This window comes from Equus caballus, chromosome 1 (genome assembly GCF_041296265.1).
Source record: "Equus caballus isolate H_3958 breed thoroughbred chromosome 1, TB-T2T, whole genome shotgun sequence".
NCBI classification, from domain to species: domain Eukaryota; kingdom Metazoa; phylum Chordata; class Mammalia; order Perissodactyla; family Equidae; genus Equus; species Equus caballus.
The window spans coordinates 183,397,724-183,415,834 of NC_091684.1; the positions used below are offsets into that span (position 1 = coordinate 183,397,724).

At 39.2% G+C, this 18,111-nt stretch overlaps 1 protein-coding gene across 21 annotated transcripts in view; it reads left to right on the forward strand.

Annotated features, from left to right (window-relative positions):
- The window catches only part of AKAP6 (A-kinase anchoring protein 6), a 509,527-nt gene that overhangs the window by 304,219 nt on the left and 187,197 nt on the right, over positions 1-18,111 (forward strand). For 12 of the 21 annotated variants that reach the window (XM_070241797.1, XM_023623662.2, XM_070241775.1 and 9 more), the window contains 2 exons: positions 949-1,045; positions 2,165-2,328. In XM_070241797.1, the coding sequence (XP_070097898.1) occupies positions 949-1,045; positions 2,165-2,328 (261 nt within the window). Of the gene's footprint in view, positions 1-948; positions 1,046-2,161; positions 2,329-18,111 lie in introns of all 21 variants that reach the window. The other 9 variants (XM_070241754.1, XM_070241771.1, XM_070241805.1 and 6 more) reach the window with 1 other exon arrangement.

An 18,111-nucleotide genomic window follows, 5' to 3' on the forward strand; every position in this document is an offset into this window, starting at 1 on the left:
TGGAAACCTTCCCCTTCAGAGAGTGCTATTGATCCACTTCAACAGATACCCATTCTTCCCGCAAACATTTATCGAACACCTTGTATGTGACATGAGTTGGAGATAAATGTGAAACTGGCAATTCTTTCAAATTGTTTATAATTTGGTAGCCAAGTTTAGAAATACAGCACAATATAGTATGCTACATTCTATAATAGAACCAGACATAAAGAGCAGAGGTAGCAGACGGGAGGAATTAACCCCACGCAAGACACTAGGGAAGGCTTCCTGAAAGAAATGACTCCGCGTTGGAATTCAGCCCTGACGGCAGTTTTTGTCTTTTGGATGACTATCACGAGGGAAAAATGCCCCTGATGTACTTGATGTACTCATTTATAAAGGAGTGTTACAGTGTAAGGAATAAACTTTTAAAAATCAAACATTTGAAAAGCAGTTGACTCAGTGCAGCACCTAAATCCACCTCAATATTCCATGGTTTGTGACGTCTGAGAAATGGAGCTGAGTCAAACCCTACTGTATTAATGGGTTTATATATGTGCACATAAGGCTAATATAATTTAAACTGCCAATTTTTTATGGTTTCATAAATAGTGCTATCACTAACATTTTTCAAAAGTGATGAAAAGAGCTCATATGTGCTGGTAGAAATTCAGGGTATTTTATAGAACACTGCTACTTTTGCTATAGCCTATGGGATCTGACTTTTCATAAAAACCTAATGAATTTCTAGATTTATCAGCTGTTTCCAAACAGATGCACTCTGCTAATCTAATGGAAACATTTTGAGCCCAGATCCCAAATATCAATAGCTTTTAGTATTGCAAATTAGTTTGTCTATTGGGTAAATTGGACTGTGTGGTTCTTGATAAAAAGTAGGAAGTAGCTTTGTATGGATGTTTTGTGTTTAACTGCCTTGCCAGAGTTTGATGCTCATATTTTTCCTTGCAGAGTTTTAAGTTGAATGTAGACAGTCATTGTGCTCTCAAGGAAGCTGTGGAAGAGGAAGGATACCAACTTCTTGAGCTTATTGCATCCCACAAAGCAGGTAAATCCTCCTGAAATATTGCAAGTCTTTATGTCTCCAGACTATTAGGAATGAAGAAGCATTGCTATAAATTGCTGCATATATTCACTTCCTTATGTATTATTAACATTTACATTATCAGATTGACCTTCAAGATTTATAAATGTTTCATATCCTGCATACAATGCTGCGATACTTATAAAATGAAATACTGCCTCCAAATGGTCTGTTCATTTTATTTTGGGCTTGCAGTTCGCCTGAGTTTCAATTGAAATCACATTCTTGAAAACTTCGTATTGACATGCTTTTTGATGTAGGTGCTCTGGAAATAACATTAAGATAATACATGAGAATTGTGCATATAGTTTTAATGCATATGCATTAGGGTACTTATAGATATCATTACAGATACAGGGCAGGCGTCTAGAGGTATCTGATTATTTGCCTGCCAATTCACACACGTGAACATTTTGCATGTTCTTTGCCGGTCATTGCATTAGCAGAGTTTTGGCTTTAAACCAATTCTTCCCCCAGTATTAATGTATTTATGAAGAGCAGATTATAAGTAAAAAATAGTTTTGTCATTTGGTTATAGTTATCCTGGTAGTAAAAGACCATAAGACAGGATGACTTAGAATTTGGCTCGTGCTTTGAGCTTTCCACAGCTAAATAAGAAAAGAGCAGCATCCACCGGCTGCGCTAATGCTGAAGACTGCTGTCTTAATTCTGGCCCATTTACAGCATTTCTCATCGAATTAACTTTACCTATTTCCATACATCTTTCTGATCCTTATGAAGTCTCCACACAGCTACACACAAGGCCTTTTATTTGGAATCTGAAGCTATCATTTTAATAATTTTTATATATAGTAGGTTTTTTTCCACATGCATTTTTTTAGTCAATATACTGAATCTAAGTCAATTCCAAACCATTCATCTGTGTGGTTATCCCACTTTTGTGTGCCTTATGTCAAGTCAAAAATTCCCAGTCATAAATGCTAATATGGTAGGTGATGGTAATGGTGGTTTAAAATTATGTTTATTGTTGGAAATATCCATCTAATTTACTAAATAAAGAATAATAATGGGTGAAAATGCAGTCGAGTCTGTAACTCGCGCATTCCCCTTCTTTTGGAGAAGGACTGAAGGACATGCTGCGGATGATTGCCAGTCAATGGAAGGAGCTGCAGAGGCAAATCAAACGGCAACACAGCTGGATTCTCCGGGCTCTGGGTACCATCAAAGCCGAAATTCTGGCTACTGATGTGTCTGTGGAGGATGAGGAAGGGACTGGAAGCCCCAAGGTAAGTGGCTTGAAGTTTGCCTTATTTCCTCTTATTTCTCTCTTCTTTTGAACTAGGCACCACTGAAGTTTTCTTTCCACCCCTAAGGCTTTTCGTTTCTACTGGGTAAACTTTATATATCTGTATATATATGTGGATATATATAAACAAAATGAAATGGCTTAGTTTAAAACAATAAAAAAAAAAGCCTACAACTTGCAAGTTTTCTAGAAAGAGGTCTTTTTGTGAGAAGTGGCAGGGTAGGAGGGGCACAGTACTTCAGGGGTAGGAGGTAGGGGGACATAAAACATTTAGTAAACAAAACATAAAGCATCTTTAACATGAATAATCAGAATGGTTTTAAATTGTTTTGTTGCAACTATAAATCACTATAATCAGTGCAATCACTCAGCTCTGACATCCATTAGCCGCTTGGTTACAGCAAATTAACAAAGAAGAGAGAAAGTGATTCATTATCTCATTCCTGTTAATGACTATCAGATGCATTGCCTAATTAGGGAATGGTCATTGTAGTGGGAAGAAGGTCATATGCTTTGCTACAAATCTTTTTGCTCTGAGTGTAAATTCTCCATAATGGTGCATGCACCGAATACAACAAGTACTTTAAAAATGAGTATTGACATGTTTTGGTTATCCATTTTAGATTTACAAAATAACGCATAAAGCATGTGCAATTAAACTTTAAATGAGGCACCTTTTAATACAATGCACCACTATTCTAAAGGTATCTTTGGACTCATGATGTGGAAAATAATTTTATTACTTTGATATTTTCATGTAACTCTCTCTTCTTTTTTATTTGTTCTTTTGTGAAAGTAAATGCAGAAAACCAGTCTCATCATAGACTCAGCATCGAAACACATTGTAAAGTAGGGGAAACAGATTTAAGAGTTCATGGTTTCTATTCCCAGCATGGACAGAGTAATTAAATCATCGTCAGGTTGCATTTCTTCAGCATCCATGTGGACTGGCATTGTGCTAAATGTATATAGAGGGAGTTAAACAAACCTTTTGCCCTTAGACTCACATTCTTAAGTGCAGGCAGAGAAGAAACCCCACCTGCCCTGCAGTATGAGACCCCGCAGCCGGTGAAAGCTGAGACGATTTATAGCTTTGGAACCTCAAACAACAACCTTTAACTTATTTGTTGGAAACAGGATGGAATGATGAGCTCAGTCCCACTTAGAGAAGGCTCCGTGGAGGAGGTCACATTTCAGGAAATACTTGAACGAAGGAAGAGAGATGGCTTGGCACATGAGCGCATATTTTAGGAAGTGACGTGATGAGAGGATCAAAGCTGGGACTAATAATGTGGAGTGGAGAGTATATTCAGCAGCCTTCTCACGGCAGAAGTGGAGCTCTTTTAAGGAGCAGACTGCTGGGAGAAGTTGATTGGGCTAATGCTTTGGCTAGGGCAGGGGGCAGAGATGATGGGAAAGGTCGCCACTAAAAATGCTGTTGTGTTTTATTTAGTTAACAAAAATATACGGAGTGCTTACTTTTAAAAAGCTATCCTGTATCGGATGCATTCTACATGCCAGACACCATTCTACAAGACTGCTGTATATTCTCTCATTTAATTCTCACAGCAAAACTATAAGGTAGTCCCATTATAATCCCACTGAAGAAAATGGAGGCACAGAGAAGTTAAGTAACTTGCTTACGGTCACACAGGTACTAAGTAGCAGAGCTAGGATTTGAACCTGAGCCCTTTGGCCCCAAAGCCCATATTCATCACCACCTAGAATACTTCCTCTCCCTGGCACTGCTCAGGGCAGGGTATGCTGGCGAACAATTAGTCTCAGTACCTGTCTCATGGAGCTGGTGGTGAAGTGGGGAGACAGATCTAAACCCAATAACCATGAGTCTATAGCCCACCGTGTGCTGTGAAAGAGAAGAAAAGGGAGCAACCAGAGGTTGGGCTGGGAGAAGTGATGTAGATCAGGGCGTCAAGGAGGGCTTCTTCGAGGAAGCGACATTCTCTGAGCAGCCCAGAGCAGTTAGAGAGAGGGAGGGAGGAGAGTGCGAGGGAAGCAGAGTGGCCTCTGGTCAGCACAGGGGAGGGTTTTGGAGTGAGCAGGGAAAGGGCGTCATTGATTTGCAGCATAAAAACCTCTTCTTGGCTGTGGTGTGGAGGACGGGTGGGTGGACTGTGGCGAGTAGGGGTGAGGATGGGGAGGCACCGAAGGGGAGCTGCAAGATGGTGCGGTCGCCTAAAGTAATAAAGGACCTAAGTCAGGAATGAGTAGCTCTATTCACCAGGGCCAATTTGAATGTGAAAGCTTTAAGTCACCTCATTTTGTAGGGAGGTCTTGAGATGGAGTAAAGAGGGTAACCCAAGGAGGAGAAAGTATTATCAAAGGAGAGGCAATGTCAGTATTTCTCAGAAAGAGGCCCCAGTCCCCACCTCAGACGCATCAGCGCCTCTTGAGCGGGGCCCAGCATCTGCATTCCGTGTGCTCCCAGAAGGCCACCAGGACAGGCTCCCAAAAGGCCCTTCGCCTGCAGGGCTGCACGATCCTCACGCGTGATTCTTTCACGTTGAGTGTCTGCTGCATTGTTACCTATACAAGCAAATAATTGGTATCAACCGAAGTGTTTAAAATAGAGACTGTTTAATTAAATTATGCTCTATCTCATCCTGATGAAAGGTTACATAGCCATTAAAAGAGAAGTCATTTTAGAAGAGAATTTCAAAACATTGGAAGAGACCCATAGTGTGCCATTATATATTTTAAACATCTTTGAACTTTCCAAATCTCTACAATGAGTAAGAATTATTTTAATCAAAATACAAGAATTAAAAAGTGATTTAAAAGGCAAAATAGATGACATTGATCTGAGGGGAGTGGGGTATGAATTTAAATATTAGGAGGAAAAATAAACACATCTGACTCTTAATGATTTGAGTGCCTCCCTTCTAATCAAACAACCACAAAAACTCTCTCTCTTTGAATCACCCTCAAAGTGAAAATGTCTTCCTTGAGCCACATTAGTTTACAAAGAATAGCATAAGTGTTTTTCTTGCTAATAGCATTTCTGTTCCAAAGCATTTCACGTCACACTCTGTGGACAGTGTTGAGCATCTGAAAGCAGCCTGGAGGAGGGGCTCCTGCAGCTATCTACAGACCTGGGACCGCGTGGGGTGCTGAGAGTTTATGGCTGTGACGTAGCAGGGCCAGCAAAAGCTCAGGCCTTCTACCTCCCAACCAGTTCTCTCTTCCCCAGTCTGGGCTGGATGTTCTTTAGACAAATGAATGCATCCATAGTCAAGGATGAAGGTGAAATCAATTTAAGACAAAACATATTTCTAAATTTGTGCTTAGGCAACTATGGAGAAATCATAATGATCATTCTTTCTATTTATTTGATGTTTATGAACTGCCTTCCTTAGTCACCTGGGCAAACACAAAGAATAACAGGAAAGGCTCAGTCTTTGAAGTCAGACTGCGTGAGTTCAACTCCTGACACTTACTAGCTATGTGTCCTTGGGAAAATTACTTAACTTCTCTGTGCCTCGTGTTCCTCATTTGTAAAATGGAGGCAATGCTAATATCAACCTTAAAGGTTGTGCAGATAAAAGAGTTGACACATCTAAAGTGCTTATAACAGTGCTTGGCACATGGTAAATCCTAGATAAGGGTAAATGTACAAGCCTTCATATTCTAGTGGTGGAGACAACAAACAAATAATTATAATAGAATCTGATAAATCCTCTAGGAGAGATAGGTATAAAGTTCTATGAGTACACAGAGGGAGGTAACTAACCCTACTGGGAGGGAATGAAGGAAAGATTTACAGGGGAGATGATGTTTTCAATGGGGAGGCTCAGAGTGAAAATAGTGGGCAGAGAGAGCAGCACGGGCAGAGACCCAGAGGTATAAAAAGGTGTGGTGTGGCCAGAACCCACGACCTGGTGGACAGTGATTGGGTCAGCTTGCCACAGTCTGCACCAAGGCTCACAATGTGACAAACCATGACCCTTAATGATCAGTGATTTGAGCAATAATTCCTCATGTGTCCCTAATTGGCACTATCCAAGCCAGAGTAAGTTCCCTATACAGAAAATATCTAATATGCACTGTTTAAAGGGAAATTTTTCTTGCCATATTGCACTAAATGGAGCAGGCTTAAATAGGTTACCCTGAAGTTCTCCAAGACTAAAAGCTGGATTCGACTTGTTAGCTGTCATGTCAGAACTCTTTCCATGACGTGACCTTGCACGGGTCATGTACAAATTGTGCCATGAAATGCATCTCCAAGCACAGCAGTTATGATCATCTATTTTATCTTAGACCTGAAAGAGGAACTAAAATTAAAACATAATAAAAAAATAACTCCAGAATTCATCTTAGGTTTACTTCAGAAGCTTCTGGGAACTTGAGAAGCATAATAGAAAATCTAAGGGATATATCTAGGGGGTATTTTTCTTTTTTACCTTGTTTGAGAGACTGCAGAAAAGGACTTGGTCTTAGAAATCTTGTAAAGAAGGAGGATAGGAGGAAATTCAAAGACTCTAGGAAACTTCTCCCCCAGGACCCGGCAGCGTACCTTATTTGTTGTATTCCATTTTTTAAAAAAGCGTTTTCCCAGGACTGTGAGATATTTTATACATGGAAATGGAGAATAGAATTCACCAATTCTAGAAACAGAGCTTCAGCACTCACATCCAAGAATGGAAAATATGCTTGTAATTATATATTTTATTTTAAGATAGATTGATGAAAGTTTTATCACCTTAAACTAGACTTTCAGTATGTAAAATTTTTGATGCTGTGTAGCTGGAGGGATTTCAAAATACAGTGAATATCTAATGCCTAACAAAGTCTACTTTCTTTTTCTGACCTTTCAAGGCAAAAAACAAAAATCCTGAAAGCATTCTTAAGTTTCGCACATTGCCTCCTTTAAGATGTTCTTATCCTCTCTTTCTTTACTCTTCACATATTGAGCATGCCATCAGTACAGATGTCTTAGAATCGAGGCCAGGATTTTCCCACATGACATCTCAAACTCTGCATCACTGAAAGCGCAAAACAATGGTTCCTTTGTCCTCTTTAAAGAAACAGATACATTTCCAAAACAAAGACTATTTGAAGATTTTATTGTAAATTCAGAAAACTTCACAGCTATTCGAAGGGTAACGTAGCCTGGGTTCCAGCCAACATGTTCATTTCCTCGGTGAAAGCAGACAGGGTCCGCTGCTGTGGGCTCCGGGGTTGGGCTTATTTATCTGCCCTCTTTGAGGTTCGTAGATTGAAGCCGTCATCCCTTTGGAAATGGATATCAGACTATGAAGGTCATCAGTGTTATCTGTTCAACAATAGCACAAGAGCAAGCTTAAGGACATTTCTTATATATGTTTGCTCAGTCCTACAAATGACAGTTTTAGATACTGGCTGTGAAGGGATGTTATGCGCAGCCTCTGACTTGGGTTGTCTCTGACCATCTGGCCTTTCTTTAGATGTCAGGAGAAGGCGAGTCTAATGTTAATACATATTTTTTGTTTGTTTGTTTACCACACACTCAAGTCTTAACCCAGTGTTTATATTAATGAATTTTGGCTAACTTTCTTTAACTGAAGGGAGAAAAAGAAGCCTATCTGGGGAGCACCTTTCTATGATATTTTCTGTGTTACATAGTGCCTCTTGCCTAATAGTGCAGCTGGATATTATTATCCTGGAAAGGAATTTGATCTTGATTCTTCCAAAGCATTGGTGAGACAAAGCATTGTCTCTGAGTTCTTTTATTTTCTGGCTCAAAGCTTATGTAGTTAGCATGTTCTTTAATAGAGGACCTTCAGAAATGGCAATAGGGTAATGAATGGGAATTGCATTCATATGTTATTAGTCTCACATACACTGACATCCACATGTAGAAAGAATGACTTCAGATACTTTCTTCTTCACGCAAAACACAGTACAGGTATATGTTGTCAAAAGGAACCAGGACTGACACAGTTAGATTAAATTGTGCCTCAAGTAGTAGAAAGACAACAGGCAAAGGCCTGGCCGTTATTTATTGAGTGCTGACAGAGAGCTCAGCCCAGTGCTGGGCCAGACACGAGGGAAGACATGCTTTTCTGCTCAGTGGCCTTATCGTCTCCGTGTAAGCACACAGTGTAACATCTTGTCTAATGTAGCTTGGGCTATCTTAGATCTAGAATAATAGATCACCTAAGATTCAGATCATCTTAATTAGGATGTTGGCAGATTGAAATGGAATGAGGTTCTTGATGCAAGCAAATGAATGGTAAGTGCATTCCCAATTCCACCTCTTCCGTGCAGAGTTCTTCCTAAGAGCCTGCATTCGATCCTGCTCCTTTCCTGCTGAACTGTATAAATAGTCTTGATATGTGGTACCTGGGGAGAGTGCTTTCTTCTGCTGTGGATTCTTCAGTAGTCCTTTTTTTGTTACCAGAAGGGCAACTTTTCTTCAAAAGTGTTTTTGAAAGACAGAAACAAAAGTGAGTTATTTCTTTGAAGAGCAGTTGTGGTTACTAAATTTGTGATAGAATCGAATAAAAGATAGTTCCTCTAATCTCCTTAGGCACTTAAATTTGCATATTATCAGATGTGTGGATGGATCCAAGATGATAAATTTTTTTAATAGTCTGCCACTCTAGAGGTCACTGAAAAAATGGTGGAGATGATAAAAATATATACTAGGTCAAAGGACAGCTGATGGTCAGCCCCATCATGGTCTACATGATGTAAAAGACCACAGCTTATCTTGATTTTTCACACTATCCCTCTATTGCTGGTGGCCTTGAGGGTGGAAACATTTGGCTCAGCAACAATCTGGGAGTGAAATTCTTTGGTGTCGCTGATCAACACAGGGAAATGTCATTGACGTGAGTGGGTAGTCTATCTTTCTTTCCTATTTAGTCAGAGCACCTGATCACTGAATCTGTAATACCTAGAGTTACAAAGATGCATGAGATTGGATCCAGACTTACATTCTATGGAAAGCAGCCCTCTTTTATTAGCAGAACTCGCATGTTGTAACTCAGTTTGATCTATTTTAAAGATAATACGTAGTTAACGCATTAGAGGGACTTTTTGATATATAGTTGAGGTCAACATTTAAAAAAAATCTATGAATATTTAAACATGAGACGGAAGGCAAGATACAGAATTGCTTCTAAAAGACACTTTAAAATTAATCAGTAAATTCTTTGAAAGTGTGAAACAATTACCTCAGTGTGTGATTTACACTTTTTTCCCGGAATGTGTTTTTTCTGGCAGGGGAGCCGGCTGAGCTGGGGAGAGCCCTGCTAAAGGGATTCCTTTGCTCTGGCTCTTCTGTTTATTGAGTCACCTATGACTTCTTATGAAACAGCAGCTTTCAAACGTGCACACACCTGCGCTCAGGACCCTGAATCCTCCAGGCGCTGTTTAACTGTTCTCGCACCAAGAGTCTCTCTCCCGTCCAGTGAGGTCAACAAGCATGGAGAGGCCCGCATTCGGCTCATTCCTTCTCCTCGGAAATCAGCTGGAATATAGCCATCTGTGTAGTTCTCATGCTGACAGAGATGGAGATATTTTTTCAATGTACTGTAGCGCTCTTTGCCACCGGGACTCAGAACATTCCCAGTCTTACCTCCCACTGTGCCTAAATGAAGGTTAATGTCCCTCAGGAAACATTAACCAGATTGGAGGTCCTGCTGGGCCGGAGCCCAGGGACCCATCTCACTGCAGCTTCCAGGCCGCCTTGCATCAGGGTGGCAGCTTCTCCTCTTTATTCTTAGCTGGCCTACTGAGGCCAACACTGTGGAGCATTGTCCCCTGCAGGATTGAGCCTGGCCGTGGATCTGGCTGAGTGAGAAAGGGGAGAGGAAACAAAGGAAGCCTACAGCAAGAGACTAAGACAATGGAAAAGAGAGAAGGAAAGAAGAGAGAGAGAAGGAACAGAAAGAGAGAGATGAAAGAAGGAAATATGTGTCCACTGAAGCTATCTGCTCAAGTCCGCTTCATGGACATTAATGCTTTTATGTCTCTCTCTCCTCCCTCTCTTTCCTATCTCTAGCTCTGGAAATCAAAGCCTGAAAAAGCTTCTTTACTTTTGACATCTTAGATATTTTTGTATGACCATTCTGTGTGTGTTTATAACATACTCTATTAATGGGGTCAGCGTTTAGCGCAGGCTCACCGTGGTCTAGGTTCCTGTCAAGCCTTTTACCTGCATTGTCTCATTGTTTCTCTTTCTTCCCAACAATACCAGCAGTTGTAACTCCTGTTATTATTTTCACTTTACTGATGGAAAAACTTAAGCTCCAAACAGGTGTCAGATACTCAGGCTTATTCAGAGTCTTTTTAAAAACCTTATCTGACAACGCAAAGGCTACACTCCTTACTCTTTCATTTAGACTCCACCTGCTTAGTCAAGATTCATGTCACTTTTCATTTCATAAATGTTCTAGTTAATTCACCTTCTTCCAAATATATTTTTCCCTTTCCTTTCTCTTTGCTTTTGCCCAGGACTTTTCCCATTCTCTCTATCTACACTGCTCATATCCATTCTTAAAATCAATAAATGTTGAATATGTAAGTACACTGTGATGTCATAGTTCTGGACAGGACACTGTACCTCTCCTTGCTCACTGCCCAGCAGTGGAGACAGATATGCACACATGCAATTCTATATTAAGGCAGATTGCATGATAAATGCTATAATAAGGCACATAAGAGATAGAGAAATTGGGGGAAGGAGCATTATTTCAATTTAATGGGGTATTGGGACGTTCCCTCTTCCCAAGAGAAGATGGATTTTGTGGGAATCTCTAATATTCTGATAAATTGTTAGGAGGAAGATATTAGAGGGAGAACATTCCAGGCAGAGGAAATATGTGATCAAAAGCATGGAAAAGGGAGAGAGAACGGTGGACAAGGAGTAGCTCAGTTCTTTTGAGCATAGGGCGTCCATATATTTATGGGAAGGGATGAGGACCTAGTGGAAAATAAAGCTTGAAAGCCTTTGAGCTATATACTGGAAAGCTTTGAATATCAGCTGAAGAATTTATGTTTTACTAGTGTGCTGTGAGTGTTTTTAGTGATTGGATTTAGCCATAGAGAACGGATGGCAAAAGTAGGATGAGAGAGGAAGGACTGACAAGAAGTTAGGAAACTAGTACATAACTAAAGGCAGCTAGAGTGAAGCAGTGGCTGTGATAACATAAGGAATCAGTAGAAGCGATATTATGGAAGAACGAATATCAGGATTAGGTATCTAGGAAATGGAAGGCTGAGAGAAGAGTTAATGATGACTCAAAAGAATTGATCATGAGCAGGTAGGAGAAAGGTGTTACCATTAACTGAGATTGAACACATTTTGGTAAAGAGCAGTTTTGAAAGCAAAGTACATGGCCTTGATGTCCAATTAATAAGAATATCTAGGTGTATAACCTGCGAATAGATATTTTTGTAACCTCTGCAGGTGATTCCAAAGTGCAGGCAGGTTTGAAAACTGATGTAGGAATAGGAGAAGCCTGAAAATCATCTATGTGGTTATGTGCAATACTCAGTTAAAAATGCAAGCCTGAAGCTTGGAGGAGGGGTCAATGCTAAGGACATAGGTTTGGCAGTCCAAATAGAAATAGTAGCTATACTATTGATATTGATATTGGGAAGTTGATATTGACAAGAAAGGCCTATTGTGTGAGAATAAAGGAGAGGTGTGATAGAACCTTGAGGAATTTCTAAGAAACTGAGAGCAAGGATGCCATATTAAAACTGAGGATTAAGTGAGTCTATATGTTCAACAGTAAAACTCCCAGAATACTGGCAGCTGGGGGCTAGTAGGGATGTAGGTCGAAGGAATTTTCATGGGATAGGGGTGACCTTAACATGTTTATAGGCTAAAGAATAGGACTAGTTTAAAAGGGACTAGTTTAAAAAGTTGATAATAGAAGATAGTTTCAAGAAGGACAAAAAAGAAGGTGATTGGCGTGGTGATTCAGATGAGGGAGAGGAAATGAATCAGGTGGAGCTGTGAGTTTCAGGAAGGGAGGACACAGCTTATGAATTAGGAGAGAAAGAAGGAATGTTGGGTGGTAAGCAGTAGTAAAGTGGGAGGGAAGCGAAAGGGTTTCGAATGAAGGCAGATTCAACGTGAGTAGTCAGGGGGCAATTATTTGAATAGAGAGAGGGTTGAAGAGGAGAAGGGACTGGAGGACAAGAGTGGGATTCAAATTCCCCCCTCTCAGTAGAGATTTCCTACAATTTTCCAGTCCTAAGTGATTGCTACCCCTTCTAAGCTGTATTGCATTTGCAATTTGCACCACACATTTGGTGATTAATCACACATAGCCTTGTGAGACCATTTCCATTGTTGTCTTGAACTTCCATTTGTATCTTTTATAGTTAATTTTAAGGTGATTACACTCCATGACTGCAAACTCCTCAGGACAGCAACCACATCCTAAATTTCTTTGTTTTACTTGCTTTAAACATGATTTGAGCTAGAAAGTACACTTTATTTAATTTTAATTGCTTGATATATAATACTATTATTAAAGCTAAAGCTAGAACTACGCTTTGTCTTCTAGTCTTTCATGATGCTTTATCTTAGCTGTGTAAATAATGGCACGATCCTATCTTCCTTTCTACAATTTGCCTCTTGCTTTTTATTGTAAATAAAACAATCTTTAAAAGAGCCATTTCACCTATTTCTCCCCACATAACTAGTAATTTATACCATAAAAAAGAAAAAAATGTGATTTTATTATTATGTTTGTACTTCCTGAGTCAAATCAGTTGGTTAAGTGTTTTGATAGGTTGTCAGATTTTTTTTAGGTCTTTATCTAAACAGACTTGCTGAAAGTGTATGCTCTAAGTTGCTTCTTTGAAAAAAATTAAAAGCATCTAATGTGACTTAGCAGCTGACCAGCACCCTGGCCGATGAAATTTGTAGTCTCCGCTCTGCAGCTCTCTAACGAGATTAGGTGAGATTGCGCCTGAAAAGGTGAAGGCCTCTGAACTGACATAAACTCAAAGGGCATTTGAATCTCTAACAGAGTCTAATCTCTGACATATTGGGTGTACTATAATCTGTGTACATACACATCCTTTTAGTAAATGTTGACTGACATTTGGTGAACATAATATAGTTTCTACTTTTCTAGACCTTTGTAGGAAATATAGGATGAGGAGCTCTGCTTTGTAAAGTGACCTGGATCACTTCTCTGGAACAGATTCTCCATAAAACGCACACTCATGCATTTTTCCAAGCCAGCTTAGTCAAATTTATTTCCCTGCTGTCATTCATTTGATGCCTCTTCTGGCTGTCATTAGATAGATAGAGGGAAATACTGAATTTCACTAGACAGTTCCATCTGGCTGAAACCAGTAAAACCAATCATTTATGGTGGGAATTTTTGGCGCAGTTGTGAGACCAGAAAGAAATTAGTAAAGTTTCAGCAACGTATTTGAACTCCAGTAATTATCTGAACCTGTTGAGGTTCATCCATAATTTGAGGGGTATGAATTTTGAATTATGTGGAATTTTGAAAAATTCTGTCTCAGCTCTTTTCTTCTTTTCAGCCTCTCATTCCCAAAGCTTTTATTTCTTTCCTAGCTGAAAGTCAACTGACAACCACATGATATAAACTCATGATTCTGATACTAAGCAGCCTCAATAGAATCAGTAATATTCACTGTTGTCAGATAATGACAGCCAGTTTAATGTTTTGGAATTTTTCCCATTGTCAAGACTTTGGAGGTTTCAGAATCTGGCCTGTTGTACACTCAGCAAGTGCTTTACACTGACCCCCTTTTTTGAACACACATTGTTTCTTCTCTTCACAAACTCTTCTGAGAATTAAATATCTATAAAATGGCAGCTTTCTGGGCCCCACCAGCCATTCTTATTAATGAAGTCCTTGTGTCATGATGTTTTGTTCTCTCAAGTAACTTAGACTAATATGACTCAACAGGAAACAAAATGTATTTTTCAAAATTATCATTAAACAGTGCTGCCATTAATTTTTGTTATATTTTAGAATGAAATGAAGTCATCTGATTTCCTAATAAGTGAGAACTTTGTAACTATTACTGTTAATCAGTAATTAAAAATTCCCCCCCTTTTTTGGTTGAAGGCTAAGAATTATTAACTGTATAATATGGGACAAAGAGAACAGTGATGTGAACAAAGATATCACTGGATAAAGGTAATTTTGATGTTCTGAGTGTTTTTTCTTCCTTTGTAGTTACTTTTGCATTTTATCCAATCATGTAGTATTTTTCGGTTGTATTCCTGCTTCAGAGCTCTGAGACACAGCATCCTCTATCATTATCTGCAGATTTTTTTAGTCTCACTTGTACCCAAAAAGCTTAACACCCGTGCTCTACTGGCTAATACACAAAAGGAAATCAGATATAAGAATTTTAAGATAGAATCTCTTTGGATATCTTGAATTTTAAGCAGACATTGTCTCACAACAGCTTCTTTCAATGACTACCTTGAAATAGAAACTCTTGTTGTGGGAACTTTTCCTAGGAAATCAATAGTTCTCTTTCTCTCCATAAATGGTAAAATTGGATATTAGGAGGTATAGGCATACTTCTTCTCATAAAAGAGAAATGGGTTGGGGCTGTCGCACTAATGATATAATCATCGACAGCAGCATCAAACAATGGTTATTAAGCTTAATTTGCAGGCACGTGGACTGCATAACCAATAGCCATTTTCCTCCTCCTCTTTGCTCACAGGATAACCTATTTCGTCCACATACCCATCTTCTTTCCTACTGCCTGGCTCAGATGAGGTGGACCCCATTCCCCAGCCCAGGCAGTGAATCACAGTTAGTCCGTCAGACAACCGTGAGGGCCCTCCTTGCCGGGTTAATGCTTGGTTTAGGCACGGCCAATTAATGCACTTCTGACCTGTGAGATATGAAGAGAAGACTCTGCTTGGCTTTGGGAAAGGTTTTCTTTTTTTTAGAGAAAGAAACAAACAAGAATAGAAGGTTCCCTTTCAAATTCTATATGCCTTCGCGAGGATGTAAAGCTGAACTGCTATAGCCATTTTGTCACTATGAATAGAGCTAGGTTGAGACAAAGCTTACATGCCAAGGATGAAAGAGGGGACAGATAGATTCTTTATATCATTGAACAGCTGGATTAACTAACCCTGGAGCTTCCCTACCTTCAGCGTTTTTAATAATTTCCCTCTTTGTTAGACTTCTTCTATTAGTAGAGTTGGAATTTTCTCTTATTGGGGACACAAGCATCCTAAGCAACAAATTCACTGTTTCAATGAATTATTATAGACTGCTGAATATTATACAATTTGAATCTTTCTCTACCTGTTACCTCTCAAAAAACTTTCTTTTACTTTTTCCCCCCACTGCTAAACTGTCATCTTCTCTCAACTCATTGCTACAAGGTGCCTTTGGCCACTGTCACTCTATTGAAATATCCTCATCACTGTTCACTCATGACGTCTTGGTTACCAAATCAAACATTCTCTGAGGCTCAGCTCCCTAATCTACAAATAAAACATTTCATCCTGATTGGTAGTTTTAATTAAAAAATTATTAGCCAATAATTTCTTTCAAACTAAATGTTAGTCATAACCCCAACATATAAAACAAACCGAAGTGGAGTTTCTTGGTTGACTCAGAACTTGGGGGCTTTGCCCTCTGTTTACTGCCACCTGGGCCTTCTATAGCCCTCCCAGTGAGTGCCCTGCCTCTGCAGGCCTCACAGGTTCCACAGGATGTAGTTCAAAAACTAGCCTCCCAATCTGGCCTTCGTGTTGGTGCCTCTCCTGCCTCATTTCCATTTGCACCAACTTTCCTATGCAAATGCTTCAGTGGTTTTCCATTGCGTTCCTACAAAGTTCCTTCCTTTTGAGCTTCGTTCCTTTGAGTGTCTTTTGTCTTCCTTTGCTGTAGCCACATGCGGCTACTTCTAGTCTCTAGAACTGCCCAGTTTGTCATTTTTTCCATAGTCTTCTCATTCTGCTCCTTATATCTTTGCCCATCTCCACCTGTTCAGTCCTTCTCACTCCCACCCAGTACCTGTTTAAGTCAAATGACTCTCAATTTTCTCAATGTTCTTATAGCATTTGTAACTCAAGTATAGCACCCATCACATTCTCTCTTTGAATTTTGTATTAATGCTATTTCTCAGGCTGTGTGCTCTCTGAAGGAGGGAACTATGTCTTGTTCATTGTTCTGTACACTGCAATGCTCAGCGTATGTCCCTCACAGACTACTCTCAAAAAATGCTTGTTAATGAACAGAAAAACTTACAACAGAAATAAAAATCCTTCAGTTTTGTGGGTGTTCTTTAGATTTTTTATTTGTTGGTCCTTTAAATATTTGTATCAATTTTATAAACTGATCTCTACTCTGAGGTTATGTAGATTAACTTGATTTAATTGATTAACTTTAATTGATATGATGGAATCTAAGCCAGTTATATAAAATTGAGGCGAAGTACCTTTTTAATGCAAAATGTTTTATAGCCCTGCATTTCATAATTTTTTAAAAAAGCAAGCTACTATGTCCATACTTGGAAATTTGGCTTTTTGGCATTTTAAACAGGGTTATTTATGAGTTAGCTCACTGACATCCTAGACATACCAGTTGTGAATTAATAAGTGTAACAGCAGTACTAATACTATAATTTTTAAACACTTAATTTTCATTTAAATAATTGTTATTGAGCTCTCAGAGAGGACAATCAAATATGTAATTTCAATAAAGTATATCTCTTTTTGTATGTATTTTTCTGTTTCTTATAATCACTATAAGATTATCATTCCTTAATAGGATGTACTTGAGAATTCCATTAAGTTTAATAAAAGTTACAAAAGTTGGTGGAGGAAAAAATATACCACTGTAAACTATTTAGTTTCTACCATTTCATTTTAGTTATTTAGAGCTTCATAATTTTATTAATATCTTTAAATAGTTCTGATGATAAGGAAAAGGTATGTTGATTTGGTAAAGTTAATATTTCAAATAAACTGTAATAAGAATATATTATATGATACAGTAGTGATAGGATAGTGATTGAAATGCTTTGGAGGGAAAAAAAGAAAATGAATTTGGTAAGTTTTTTCCAAGACTAATATTATCAATTATTTTCATAAATGAGGAGGAACTGACTTTGAGACTACAAATAATGATAGAGACAAATAGATATATTCCAGAATTAGATAACTGAGATCTTGAAATAAGTCCATATATCCATAAGCCATAGGCAAATGGAAGGTGCCGTCGCCAGGATCATTAAGTCAGAGAATCCCTTCTCTGTACCTGTCTGATCATCTGCCAAGGAGGAACGATATGGGAGAATTATCAGAGTTGGATGGTTGACTAATTCGTATGTGGTTTCTAAGAAGACCAGAGATATTTCATACATTCCTAAACTCCTATAGGTGCAGCCAGGGTAGGAGTCTGACTCCCTGTTCTCATGCGGTGGTGGGTGGGGGGCTGGGGCCATGATCTGGGCTACAGTGAGGAACTTTGAATGGGATGTGGAATGAAGGAGGATCGTGGCATCCAGGGAGAAGGTGGACGTGATAACCAAAGACAGTGTGAAGCAGGGACTGAGTCCACAACTGGAGGAAGAGGGACTGGATGTGAAAAGGAAACCAGGACGTTGAACCTGAAAAGAGCCAATTTGAGGCACCGATACTCAGAGTCAGATGCTTCACAATAGGGGCCTTGGGTACTAGCAGAGGTGGTGGTGGTGGGAGCTGTTAAGGTGCCAGAAAAATCAGTCCCAGCACAGGCCATGCCTTCCATACACCATCCTGTGATTCCTGGGGTTCCTC